Raw genomic sequence first — 13235 nt, forward strand, 5'->3', positions numbered from 1 at the left:
TAACAGAAGAAAAGCCTCGTTCGTTCAACTTCGTCCTTTGGCGCACCACCACCTCCGATGAACCCAGTCGTCGAGTCTGCAAGGTCCGTCACTCGGATCAGCGAGCATGTCAAGTTAGACCGTAGCGGGATCGAGCGGGCTGCACGTCAAGTCAGTTCCATCTTTCCCCCTGCAGCTCGAGAGACTTCTCTCTTTCTTCTGTTCGTTCCCATTTACGCTGTTCTCGCCGGAGAAACAGATCCTAGATCAATTGATTCGAGAACCTTACACCCCATCTTCATGGGCACAAGTTCCGCTGCATCCCGTGCCCAGTCTGCACTCGCCCGAATTCATTTTGAACTGGGTGTTCCTCGTCTCGTCGCTCAATTTTTCCTTCTGGTCGGCCCTACCTACCGACGAACGATTCGGAGTCCTATATACGACCGCGTGTGATGGAAAAGCGGAAAGACCAGAGGAGCACTGTATGTGGACCGGCTACTTCTCGCTCCTCGCGGCACTGTGGCGAGCGATCGAGCGAGGCGTCGATGTCACGAACCCGGCCTGGTACGGTACCGAAGCGACAGATGAAGACCTCGAAGCGGTCTTTGCGAGTGATCAGGCGGAACCAATCCCGCTTCTGAAAGAACGGATCGTTGTCTTGCGACAAGTCGGTTCAATCCTGTGTCAGGTGTGTCGTCGATCTCCTATTTATCGCTTTGGTCCTCGTTGCTTAACGAATACCTTTGATCAGCGATATGGAGGTTCGGTAAAAACCTTGATCGAATCTTGTCACCATTCCGCCCTCGACCTTGTCGAAACTGTCACGTCCACTTTCGCCTGCTACGACGACCGAACAACGTATCCTCCTCTATCGACTCCGATCCTGATTCGCAAGCGAGCCCAAATCCTCGTCGCCGAGACCTGGGCTGCGTTCGAAGGGCAAGATTTGGGCAAGTTCGACGACATTGATCAGTTGACCATGTTTGCCGATTACCGGGTACCTCAGATCTTGCACTCTCTCGGAACCCTCGAGTACGATCAACACGTGACGTCGATCCTCGAACAGGGAACAAACCTCGACAATGGTTCGAAAGAGGAAGTCGAGATCCGATGTGCATCGATCGTCGTGGTCGAAGAGATCAAACACGAGATCGAGAGGTTGGTGACGGAACAGGGAGTGACGGTCAAAGTTCCAAATGCCGTCCTGTTGGATTTCTTGTTGTGGGATCTCGCCAAAGTGGAAGAGAAACAAGGTAGAGCCGTATTACCTCACCATCGAACTCGAAGCGTGTTTTACTAGATTTGAACGAAGAAAAGAAATTGCTACGACAAAAAGGAAGTGTTGCATTGTCGAATCATTACCCTCAGCATTCGTCTCGAGTTTCAGTCCATTGTCCAATCCACTTGAACACCTGTTCGTGCCATTTGAGGTTGTTTTGAGGGCTCAAATCCCAATGGTTCTCTGATGGGAACGTGATGAACCTCGAAGGGATTCCGAGTCTCTGCAACGTGTTGAACACTCCCAACCCTTCACTGTCGACCACTCGGTAATCTTTGCTGTTGTGAATCACGAGTTCGGGTGTAGACCATTTCGAGATGTAGTTCTGTGGGTTGAACTTGGCGTAGTTGTCGGGCACTTGCCACGGTGTGCCTCCGAATTCTTGCTCAGCAAAGTCTGGGAATCCATAAATCGCATGTCAGCGTGCTTCCGTTCATGTATGTAAGTTGCGAGGGGCAGAAGATCTTACACAGTTCTTCGGTCGTGTACCACAGCTGAGAAGTTGAGAAAACTTTGCACATACAGCAGAATGTAAGTCTATCAGGCTGCAGCGAAGAGAGAAGGATCGGAACTCACTGCCTTGAAAGTTGACAATGCATTTGAAGCCGAATCGTTCATTGTGCCCTTGAATCCTGGGACAGGCGAATAACTCGAATCAGAACCGCAATTTCCTTCCCTATTAAAGCTGAAGCATCTCAAGCTCACCAGTTGCATAGAAACCCGGCGTAACTTCCTCCGAGAGTAGCCTGTGACAGACATATTGTCAGCCATTGTAGGCTCTCGAGCACGACCGTAGCAAACGGAAGGTGCTTACCATCCTCTCTGGATCAATCTCTGGGTACGTCTTCTTGACATACTCCAACCCTGCCACAAGATCTTCGACCGGGGCACCTGCCCAGTCGTTCCGAATCTTGTCGCAAAACTCCTGTCCAAATCTGTTTCATTAGAAAGTTGCAAGGCTTTCAGCACCCATGCTGACAATGCCTGAACACATTGTTCTGGGGAAAAAGGCTCGCACCCGGTCGAGCCAGTGCGATTGATGATGACAGTAATGTAGCCCTTGGCAGCATGCACGTTGTAATTCCATCGAGTCGACCACGCATCCGTGACCATTGTTTGTGGACCTCCTTGCTTCAAGTGTGCCAGAGGATAGCTTTTCGGCTTCACTTCCCGCGAACTGGCTCGAGGAGAGCAGGCAGGGTGCGAAGGCGGGAACAAAATCCAACCGTGCACCCGCCGTCCTTCAGCCCCGTCAAACCAGAACTCTTGCCCTTCGTGGAGACTTTTGCCGGCGAGGAGGGACCGGGTCAGAGAAGCCAGCGGTTCGAACGTCGATGTCGAGGGATCCAGTAGGTACAGCTCGTTTGGGTGGGTAAAGGAGTGAACTGTAACGAGTAGGCGACCGTTGTCAAGCGGAGCAACCGCCGCGACCGAATGCTTCTCCGTCAACCTTCTTGGCTCTCGTGCTTGCGCCTGCGCTCGAACGTCGATCTCGAACAACTTGACGTGTCCGAGATCGTCCGTGATGGCGTAAAGGCTCGCACCGTCCTTGCTCCATTCGAGCCTGCTTGGGCTTCGATCCCAATGTTCCGTCAACCCTCTTCTTTCCCCGCTTTCGATGTTGTAGAGCATGACTCGGTTCCGGTCCGCCTCGTTCTTGTCTTGCCGCATTTCCAACCATGCGACCTGTTTGCCATCAGGGCTCAAAATTGGGTTTCCGCTAGCACCTTGAGTCCCGATCGAGATCATCTGGGGTTCAGCTGCTGCATCTTTGATGGACACGAGGTACATATTTGTGCGAGAGTGTAAAGCGGGATTGAGCTTGGGGTCTTTGGCATGGAAAGCCAGATGATTTGACGAGAGCGAATAGTCGGCATTCGAACCAAAGGATCCGACGGGACATTCCTGCAATATTATCCCCCAAGCCAGCACTGAGCTAAAGATGGTACAAAAGAGGACGAAAAGGAAACTTTACAAGTTTCGTCCCAGCGAGTGGCGAATTGACTCGAGGTACGACCGTTTCGCCGCCAGCTTCACCCGCGGAGGGCTTCGTTTCTGTTTCGAATGCCCATTCATCCTTTTCGGCTTTGTGAAGCTTGATGTAGTGTACTTGCTTGATCTCGCCATTCGTCGGACTCCATTCGTCCCACCGTCGTACGAACAGCGAGTCGTAAACCTTCATATCGCTCCCTTGCGCCTCCTTGTCGAATTGGGCTTTTTGTGACTGGACGTTCCAGATGGAACCGTCCCGATAGACTGTCGCTGAGAACGCAAAGATGACGGACGAATCGGTTGCCGAGACTCGAATATCACCAATCCTGACATAGGTCTTTGCAGTGTCAGCCTTGCTCATAGCTTTTCGTGAATATGACATCGCACGTACGTGACAGGCAATTGTCCCAACTTGTACTCGTCTCTCGAGTCAATGTCAATGGCCCAGATCTCGGTCCCTTGCGACTCTTTCTCTGACTTGTCTGATCCGACCGGTTTCAAAAATAGGAGAGTGCGCTGATCGATCCATGCAGTTTCGAGATTATCGGGACCTTCCTTGAGGACTGTTGTCTCCTTCCATCCTTCCGATTCGTTGACCGATCTTTCGAGTTCGATCGAGTGCAATGCGTGATTCGTCTTTTGAGATGCAAAGTCGAAAGTGGACACAGGCCAAATCGCTCGCGTCGAAGTCGGGTTGACTAGGGGAGCCTGAGGTGCAGGGAGGGACAGAACGTCCTGTTGAGTGAGATGAGGACCTGGAGAGAGCTCGATCATGGTCGGACAGAGCCGGCTGCGTGCAGTCGAGACTTGTGTGGGGGGAGCGGACGATGAAAGCGAGTCGAGCTGTAGCGCTGCAGCCGGAACCAATGGCACGCCGATAGTGGAATGCCGAATCGACAGCAGCGGTCGAGATCGGTGCGGGGACGGCTCAAGGTGGTAAGCAAACTGCACCGCGCGGGAATTTTGATATCGCGAGCTATCGCGCCAACTTCGTTGCAAATCGCCCTCATCGACCCTCTGGTTCGCAGCTAAAGTGGCGCGACTGTACAACCGAGACTCAAGAGGTCGTGGCGAAGAGGCTCAGCTTCGAATCGCGGCTTGACCAGTCACCAACAAGCGCATCCGCTTATCGAGACAGGGGCCAAGATGCCTCCGCCAAATGAATACAACATGTATTGTGAGATGTGATTTCCGGATTCGCATATGGGCTATGCAGCGCTACGAAAAAGCTTTGGTCGCTGTTCATGACGACGGACCCCAGAACAGGGGGTTGAAGGAAGCTGAAGCGGCAGGACAGCTACTTGTGCGACTGCCTGCGACCTCTGCCTGCATACGCGAGCGTCAACGACGTGACCATGGCAAGCTATTCGCTGTACCGAATGCTCACCATGACAGTGGGGTCGGTTGCCTGCGAACCAATGGGCCGCTGCCTTAGTAAGGCTCGAGACCTCTTCACTGAAGCGAGCAGCATGGATCGGTAGGGTCAGTATCTCAGCCGCCCAGTCCTGCCGACGACACAGGGAAACAAGGACTGTCAGTGGCATACGGCCGCAAAAATCGGGAGTTCACATCCACGCGGATCTTGCGCCGGCGACGAAGCACGAGTGTGGAGGAGAGGCTGCACAATCCAAGCAATTCTGTCAGCTTCGCGTTCAACAGTAGCGCGGGTAGGACGAGAATTTGGGGGGAGATGTCTTCAAAGCGATTTTCGACGCCAAGTGGAGATCGAACGGCTGGCTCGAGAGCGGTACGGTGGCGGCAATCGAGCTCTCTGAAGCTCGTCTCGAGCAGTTCGACCGAAGCGGCCGGCGCTTTGGTTTGATTATGCATGCTTCCATTCGTCAACCCAAGTGCGACATGCGACTACCGAAGAGCGTCTTGCGCATATCGCGAATTTGGGGGGCGACTTTTTCAAAGCGATTTTCGATATTCAGTGGGGATCGACAGGCCCGCTGAACAACCTTTTTCTCAGCGATGAAGGAGTCAACTTGTTCGCCTTCTCGCCCAAAAAGGTCACGATTAAAGACTTCCAGCTTCTCGATCGATACAAGAATGGGTCTTCACCTATGCCATCGAAGATATCTGGGTCTGTCGAGATGCTTTGGTACGCTTTATTCTCGTCGTCAGGCTTCCCTTTGTGGGAAAGCAGCTCGGGGTATGACATCCTACGGGTCCTGATTGCGAGGAACTGTATCGAAGCAAGTCCTCACCAGTTGTGGAGAAGCACATCGAATCGAGATGAAGACCCCCTCTTGTATCGATCAAGGGCTTGGAAACCTTTAGCCTAAACTTTTTCGGCGAGGAGGCGAACAAGCTGACTCCTTTATCGCGGAGAAAAAGGTTGTTCAGTGGAACTGTCGATCCCCACTGAACATCGAAAATCGCTTCGAAAAAGTCGCACCCCAAATTCGCGATATGCGCAAGACGCTCTTCGGTAGTCGGACTTGGGTTGACGAATGGAAGCGTAAATAATCGATCCAAAGCGCCGGCCGCTTGGTCGAACTGCTCGAGACGAGCTTCAGAGAGCTCGATCGCAGCCACCATACCGCTCTCGAGCAAGTCATCCTCGTCCGTCTTGAAGTCGACAACCCCAAAGCAGTGGAGGCCAGGGATGAGCAAAGGTAGCTCGACCGATGACGCTGCCGAATACCACCTCTTGGAAGGAGACCGAGAGCCGTAGTGACCGCTCGAGCGGGAAGAGGTGTAGTGCCTATTCATACCGACTGATCGAGCGAGTTCAATCAAACAAGAGGACGGCGGTCCCAAAGTGGAACGACACGCACCTCCCGACAACGTGAGCGTGCCGCGCTGGCGACGGAGCACGAGCGTAGAGGAGAGGCTGCACAAGCCAAGCAAGTCTGTCAGGCTCGCCTTCATCAGCAGTGCGGATAGGACGAGAAGCAGGACTTGCGACCACAATGTCGGGCGGCACGTACTGAGAAGAAAGACAAGAGGCGATTCGCGAAATCCGATCTGCCTCTTTGTTTTCCAGCAGGCGTGTGCTTTTTTTTCATGTCGCAGAAATTATCTGGTTCACCGCTTGTCTACTGTATAAAGCTCATCGAGTCTCCTCGCCAGCAGGATCGAGCGCGCAGCCACTGTCAAGGCTTATCGAGGACTTGTCGAGGAATATGAGGGTTTTCAATTCCTCCCCGCGGAGAGGATTAGCGGCAAACTCTCGTGGGTTCCGAGTCTCGTTCCAGTCCAATCCAGACGTACATACGTACACTAGTAGGTGGTCAACGTCCATATGATTGGCCGCCAACATGGGCGAAAAATTGAGACCGCAACGATTCTTGCAGCTTGCAGGCTTTGTCTCTTCTCTCGGCTCAGGTGGAAAAATTTCGCTCGATTGATCTTCTTGAGAATACTTTCAACTATTTTTACAATTACGAGGGTTCCAGTAGAAACCGATACTGCCGATGCCGAGTTTCGCGCGCGCAAGTTGCTTTTGACCGGGCGAAGTTTCAACCTTCTTCTCCTTTCTTCCCTCACCACATCAGCGTCTACAGCTTCTCGTTCGATCAACGAGACTCTGAAGAACGCACACACTCGCCCTCTCGAGCCGAAAAGCAAGGCAATTACTCCAGGGCTTTCGCAGGCTGCTGTGGCTGACGGCGTCGCGCTCTGCAGCGATGGCCACCTCTCAACGCAGCAAGCGCACTGCCGCAGTTGTCGCAGGTGTACGCCTGTAGTCCTTTGCTGAAGCATTGTCGCAGGCGGGAAAAGGAGGTCGCGGACGAGCCCAAGGCAATCTCTTCAGTCGCTTGGCTTGTCGAATTTCCCTGGTTTGCTGACTCGAATCATATGGATGCCCAGACATCGAATATACCATCCAAGCGCACCAAGAAGGCGTGCCCGAACGACGACGAAGAGTTTGTCGCCAAAAAGTCGAACAAAGAAACCGAAGCCCGAGCGCAAGAGCTCACAACCCCAACGGGCAAACAGCGCTTACAGCTCTTTGCCGATCTTCCTGATGACAGGGGATTCGACACTTCTTGGGGTTCTTGACGCATCTTTGGGCTCGCGACGGCATCTTTGGGCTCGCGATGCGCGAAGGTGGAACCCCCAAGTAGTGTCGAATCCCCTGTCATCAGGAAGATCGGCAAAGAGCTGTAAGCGCTGTTTGCCCGTTGGGGTTGTGAGCTCTTGCGCTCGGGCTTCGGTTTCTTTTTTCGACTTTTTGGCGACAAACTCTTCGTCGTCGTTCGGGCACGCCTTCTTGGTGAGCTTGGATGGTATATTCGATGTCTGGGCATCCATATGATATCGGGTCAGCAACCCGTGAGAGACCAACTTGCCGAGTCGCTATATAAATCGCTTTGTGCTCGTCCGCGACCTCCTTCTCCGCCTGCAACAATGCTTCAGCGTAGGACTTGGGGCGTGTACCTGCGGCAACTGCGGCAGTGCGCTTGCTTCGTTGCGAGCTTGTCTTCGCTGCAGAGCGACGCGGTCAGCCCAGCCGTAAGAAGCGGGAGTCCACGTCCACGCGGTTCTTGCGCCTTGTCCTACCTAGCCAAGGCACGGGAAGACAAGAGATCGGCGATCCCAAGGTGGAACGACACGCACCTCTCGCCAACGGGAGCGTGCTGCGCTGGCGACGGAGCAAGAGCGGACGAGAGGCTGCACGATCCAAGCAATTCTGTCAAGTTCGTGTTCAACCGCAGCGCGGGCAGGACGAGAAGCAGGACTTGGCACCATATTGTGGACGGCAAAGTGATGAGAAGAAAGACGAGAGTCAATTCGTGAAATCCGGTCTGCCTCTGTTCAAGCAGGCGCGTGCTTTTTTCATGTCGCAGAATTTATCTGTTAGCTTCGTCTTCGTCTTGTCGCGCGTTTGTCTACCGTAAAGCGCTCATCAGTCTCCTTGCCAGCAGGATCGAGCGCGCAACAATTGTCGAGGCTTATCGAGGAATATGAGTTGAGGGTTTCTAATTTCTGCCCGGCCGCGGATTAGCGACAACACGGACGTCTCGCGCCTCTCGCTAGCTCGATAACTCCGAACACCGTCAGACAGCCTCGAAGAGTGCGCCGGCAACGCAGAGACCCTCGCGCGTGCTCACTCGACTACCACATCTGGTCGAACCTCACCTCGGCCAATTATTGGACAACTCTGGCACTCTTCAATTGCCGAAATTTCCGATTACACACGTTTGCAATTACATGAACTTGGAAGCCATCGACATGAGACCGCCGAGACCACCCGAGTTGCCACCTCCGACGGTGCCGCTCATCTGGCTCTTCAGGAGGAGCTTCATGACGGTCTGCGAGACAAAGGGGAAATTATCAGCAAAAAGCATTCGCTCGAGAGCATAATCCAGGTAGCAGCTCACAGCAGCAGCAGAGTTGACAGCAGTCTGCTTATCTCCCGAAGCGGCTCCACCGTTCTGGTCAAAGAGCTTGGCCGCCTCGCTCATGGCTTAAAGCCCAAAGCTGTCAGTCTCCAGTGATACACTAGGGAGGACATGAACTCACCACGACCGATCAATTGACTCTTGAAGTCTCCTCCACCCTGCGATTGCTGCTGCTGCTGACCAGCTCCACCGGAAGTATACTGCTTGAACGCGTTCATCGCGGCAGCAGCGCCCATCTTGTCAGCCGACAAGTTGCCAGCGTTGCCTTGCGAGTAGGCTTGCTCGTGCGCGTCAATGATACCGTCTCCATCGAGATCTTGCGGGTTCGTGTGCGAAGAGGAGGAAGACGAGTTGAGGAACGACACTGTGTGGGTCCAAAACGAGCGGTGAGCCGGTCTATCGCCGGGGAATGACGCTTTAATTAATATAGACAACTCACTGGCAGTCGAGAAGAGGTTCGAGTCGCCACCCTGTTGCGATGCAGCATGTTGCACAGCGGCGTTCTGATCGAACATGTTCGAGGCACTCGCTGAGAAAGGTAGATTAGGTCAAGCTCTATCGGAATGATTACGAGTCGCGTGCGTAGCGTACCTTGAGGACGGTAGTTCTCCGAGTTGAGCCTGTCACTGCCCTGGATGCCGAACTGTCCTCCTCCGGATCCTTCGTGGCTGTACGCGTTGGAGTTGGAGTATTGATCGTTGCCCGATTCGTACGGGTTACCTCCGCCACCGTATGACTGTTGTTGCTGTTGTCCTTGGTGGTGCTGCTGCTGCTGACCCTCGTTCTGCGAGGATTGGTAGGCGGCGTAACCCTGCTCGCGGTCGAGGTTCAGAGACGGAACCAGGTCGCGCCACGAGGGTCAGCCTTTAACGTACCTGTTTGGCCAAGTTCATGAATCCGTCCATATTGTGTGCTGTGAGGTTGTTATAAGTTGAGCGTCGAGTGGAGAGTGTGAGGATGAAACACGTTGATGACGATGAGCCGGCGCTAACTCTCAATTTGCTGCGCAGTGCGGAGAAGCAAAGACGTGTCAGCCCTGTCAAAGCTCTCTCCAAGCTGTACCTCTTTTACTCTAGTCTACACTATCGTGTAACCCCAATGCAAGAGTGATCAATTTCAAATGCTAGGCGATTAAGCTGGCGACTTGCGCTCTCATTGCGACTATCCTATGCTCTTTCGGACGGGGTCATTTGCTACTCTCGTAAGTTCTTCTTCGTTCGACGCCAAACGGAGTTTCCAAAGCTTTGAAATCTATCCCAAGTCCGGGACACACCAAGTATCTCGACCCGCAGAAGCTTCACGCGCTTGTGCAATGGCGATGGGGTTCCTTCGTCTGCTTTCTTGACACGCTCAACGCGATCGCGATAGGCTCACAATCTTCCAAAGCCCTGTGCTTGACACAACAGAAACTAGAAGCACGGATCAAGTAAGCACGCTATGTAGGATAGGCTTACATTGGGTATGCGCTTGTGCCATGTGCAGTCACGCTTACTCGAATCAAGCTGAGAATATGTCGCTCACAGGAGGGGATAGTGAGCTTGCAGCCTGCATCCAAGACCAGCTGTCAAGCTTGCTGAAAAAGCTTCGGATGCTATAACGGTTCTCGAGACGTTGCATGCCGCTGCAAGCGAAATCCATCTTCCCGGCCATACTGTATCTTAGGACGTGGATGAGCTAGTCAAAATTGAGGGTGTCTCGAGGAATCTGGCGTTCAAGCACAGATGCACCCTAAAGCTTTGATCGCCATCTGGTCGATGGCGTGAAGCGTCTTCACTTCAAGTTTTTCGAAGCGTCTTTCACTTCAAGTTTGACGAAACGTGAGGTCGGGTAGCCGAGGATCAAAAATACGACCCCGCGCCGCGAAAAGATGACAAGACATAGTGAAACAGAAGTCCCGAATCTAATGATCTTGAGGAGAGAACAAATCAAAGTTGTGGCGAGCTCACGCATCAATGTCGCAGCGCTGGGCGGTTCTGACAGTCTCGCAATGTATTTCGAACATCGGTGACTGGCCCTCGTTTCCACTTCTGTGTCCCGAACCGCCACGTTGCCGCTCGAGCCATATTGAGCTCATGACTTGATCTTGACTACATATGCGACGGGGAACCTAGCCTGTTCTGAGCACTGAAGGAAATCACAAGGCCGCACAGATTCAGCAAAGTTGGCGGCTATCATAATCATCCGACCGTAACATAGAGGGGGAAGGCCGAAAGCGCTCAAGCATAACAGAAATTCCTCTTGGCCAAGCGTATTGTATCCGTGATCTCTTCCCTTAGCCATTGTCGCGATGTAGGTCTATTCCAGTCTGACGTGGTTGTAGAGTCTCCGAGCCTGGTGTACAATATGCGGGGCGTCGCGCGTATTCGAACGGCTCAGATTGGGCTCGGATCCGATAAAATCCGGTTTCCTAGTCAATTTTCCCATGATTTTTTTTGCCGGTGTACATGGCTAGTTCCGGGATCATACTCTCGTGGGTCGACAGTGAACGAGTCGGAGAGCTTTGGCAGAGCAGACACGGCAAGCGTGACGCTGTCGCGAAGTACAAGTCGATTCCTCCACTCTAACCGCACCTCACGATGTCGAGCGAACCCCTGCGCAAACAAGAAGAAGATCTCACGCCCCAGTGCGACGAGGTATGTCCAAGTTTCCTTCCACTGCTGATCGAGACAATGAAGGGAAACGCTGACGAAACCATATGTCGTCCAGATCTTCCCTGCCGCCGAGTCTCTCGCTTCGGTATGTAACATGCTCTTGCGCAAATGTAGGCTTGTGACCTGATCTTGGCGGGAGCGTACGGTGAAACAGGCTGGCAAGACTCAGGAAGCGCTCGACAAACTGCTCGTCCTCGAGAAGCAAGCCCGCAATGTACGTATCTACCAGGATCGTCATCAGGTACTCCGTACACGTGCAGTGCTGACTACGTATTGCGCGGAGACAGGCATCAGACTTGTCCTCGACTTCGCGAGTGTTGATCGCCGTCATCTCGATCCTGTTCGAAGGCCCGTCTCGCGACCTGTCGAAACTGAACGAGCACCTCGTCAGCTTGAGCAAGAAGCATGGTCAACTGCGACAGGCAACCGTCAAGATGGTTGAGAAAGCGATGGAGTTCCTCGATCAACTGGAGGGGGACGACAAGGAGACCTTGATCAAGACGCTGAGGGACATTACCGAGGGCAAGGTCAGCTACACAAGACTCGACACATTCGGACGGGCTCTGTGTATCGCGAACGAGCGCTAACGCAAACAGTGAATGACAGATTTACTTGGAAGTCCAACGAGCACGAATCACCCGACAGCTGTCCCAAATCCGAGAACAGTCCGGATCGGTGCAGGAAGCGTCTGAACTGATGCAAGATCTGCAAGTCGAGACGTTTGGTTCGATGGAGAGGCGCGAGAAGGTAGACTTTATCCTCGAGCAGATGAGGCTGCTCAAGCTACAAGAGGACTGGGAGAAGCTCGCGATCGTCGCCAAGAGGATCAACCTGAGGTGGCTGACCGACAAGGAGAACGAGGTGAGCTGGGCAAAAAATGTGACGAGCTCTTCGTCGCGCCCCAAAACAAAGCTAACACCCCTTTTCCCGAAACAGGATCTCAAATTGCGCTACTACTCGCTCATGATCCTGCACGGACTCCAAAAAGATGCCTACCTCGAGGTGTGCAAATACTACCGAGCCGTGTACGACTCGCCTTCCATCAACGACTCGAACGTTGCTCCCGCCTCCTCCTCGTCGGCAGCGCCAACAGTCACACCAAACGAAACGGCAAACGCCATCTTGCGCAACATTGTCTTCTTTGTCATCCTCGCACCGTACGACAATGAACAATCGGACTTGTTGAACCGCGTCTACAAGGACGAACGGTTGAAGGAAATGAAAGAGTGCTAGTGAGTCGTGAACACTCTCGCCCTTTGCCTCCTCCTGTCTTGTTTACTGACAAGCTACTCCACAGCGACCTCGTCAAGTGCTTCATTGATCCCGAACTGCGACGATGGCCCAACATTGAGGAACTCTACGGGGACGCGTTGAGAAAGACGAGAGTGTTTGGACCAAAAGGCACTGCTGGGGTGGATGGCGACATTGAGGAGGACGACCAGCACAGCAAGGGAGACGAACGATGGAAAGTTTTGCACGACCGAATTGTCGAACATGTGCGTTTTGCCGCTCACTCTCTCTTGCGCTTTCTTCGCGTGGTGCACTGACTTTGGAGTTGGTCTCTCGTACAGAACATTCGGGTAGTAGCGACATACTACACTCGCATCACTCTGTCACGCCTGTCTTCGTTCTTGAACCTTGCGATCCCAGAAACTGAACAGTTCCTGTCTCGACTCGTCACTTCGAAAACGGTGTATGCCAAGATTGATCGACCTGCGGGAGTCGTCGATTTCGTACGACCGAAGAAAGGGGACGAGGTGTTGAACGACTGGAGTTCAGATGTGGGCAAACTCATGGGGTTGATCGAAAAGAGTTGTCACTTGATTGCTAAAGTAAGGACATTTTCGTTTTTTTCCCTTCCGCAAGTACAGGAAAGCGAGTTAGAATACTAACGTTTTTCTTCGTACGATGGTTCAACAGGAACATGCTGTTAATGCCGCTTTGAAAGCGCAAAAAGCCAAAGCATAAGAGCAGAACCGG

The 13235-nt window shown here is 53.1% G+C and overlaps 5 protein-coding genes across 5 annotated transcripts; 3 read left to right on the forward strand and 2 right to left on the reverse strand.

Annotated features, from left to right (window-relative positions):
• Positions 1-57: 57 nt before the first annotated feature.
• On the forward strand, positions 58-1279 carry JCM15063_006024 (queuosine 5'-phosphate N-glycosylase/hydrolase; the record flags this gene model as incomplete). The annotated part of the gene is made up of 3 exons (XM_076676780.1): positions 58-150; positions 239-667; positions 731-1279. 3 exons carry the CDS (start codon positions 58-60, stop codon positions 1277-1279), a joined length of 1071 nt encoding a protein of 356 aa, XP_076536239.1.
• Positions 1280-1343: 64 nt separating this feature from the next.
• JCM15063_006025 (dipeptidyl-peptidase 5) lies at positions 1344-4024 on the reverse strand (the record flags this gene model as incomplete). Its single annotated transcript, XM_076676781.1, has 8 exons — positions 1344-1654; positions 1728-1769; positions 1835-1890; positions 1964-2004; positions 2073-2193; positions 2277-3163; positions 3234-3576; positions 3642-4024. The coding sequence occupies 8 exons, from the start codon at positions 4022-4024 to the stop codon at positions 1344-1346; spliced, it is 2184 nt and encodes a 727-aa protein (XP_076536240.1).
• Positions 4025-6885: 2861 nt separating this feature from the next.
• On the forward strand, positions 6886-7261 carry JCM15063_006026 (uncharacterized protein; the record flags this gene model as incomplete). The annotated part of the gene is made up of 2 exons (XM_076676782.1): positions 6886-6933; positions 7070-7261. The coding sequence occupies 2 exons, from the start codon at positions 6886-6888 to the stop codon at positions 7259-7261; spliced, it is 240 nt and encodes a 79-aa protein (XP_076536241.1).
• A 1148-nt stretch (positions 7262-8409) lies between these two features.
• Positions 8410-9509, reverse strand: RNQ1 (prion domain-containing protein RNQ1; the record flags this gene model as incomplete). Its single annotated transcript, XM_076676783.1, has 6 exons — positions 8410-8514; positions 8584-8669; positions 8726-8968; positions 9044-9133; positions 9196-9415; positions 9480-9509. The coding sequence occupies 6 exons, from the start codon at positions 9507-9509 to the stop codon at positions 8410-8412; spliced, it is 774 nt and encodes a 257-aa protein (XP_076536242.1).
• Positions 9510-11180: 1671 nt separating this feature from the next.
• JCM15063_006028 (uncharacterized protein) lies at positions 11181-13223 on the forward strand (the record flags this gene model as incomplete). The annotated part of the gene is made up of 9 exons (XM_076676784.1): positions 11181-11237; positions 11311-11340; positions 11410-11469; positions 11543-11782; positions 11862-12116; positions 12192-12487; positions 12553-12751; positions 12827-13087; positions 13176-13223. The coding sequence occupies 9 exons, from the start codon at positions 11181-11183 to the stop codon at positions 13221-13223; spliced, it is 1446 nt and encodes a 481-aa protein (XP_076536243.1).
• Between the last annotated feature and the right edge of the window lie 12 nt (positions 13224-13235).

This window comes from Sporobolomyces koalae (genome assembly GCF_050403365.1).
Source record: "Sporobolomyces koalae JCM15063 DNA, S_koalae_JCM15063T_v1_ctg5, whole genome shotgun sequence".
NCBI lineage: Eukaryota > Fungi > Basidiomycota > Microbotryomycetes > Sporidiobolales > Sporidiobolaceae > Sporobolomyces > Sporobolomyces koalae.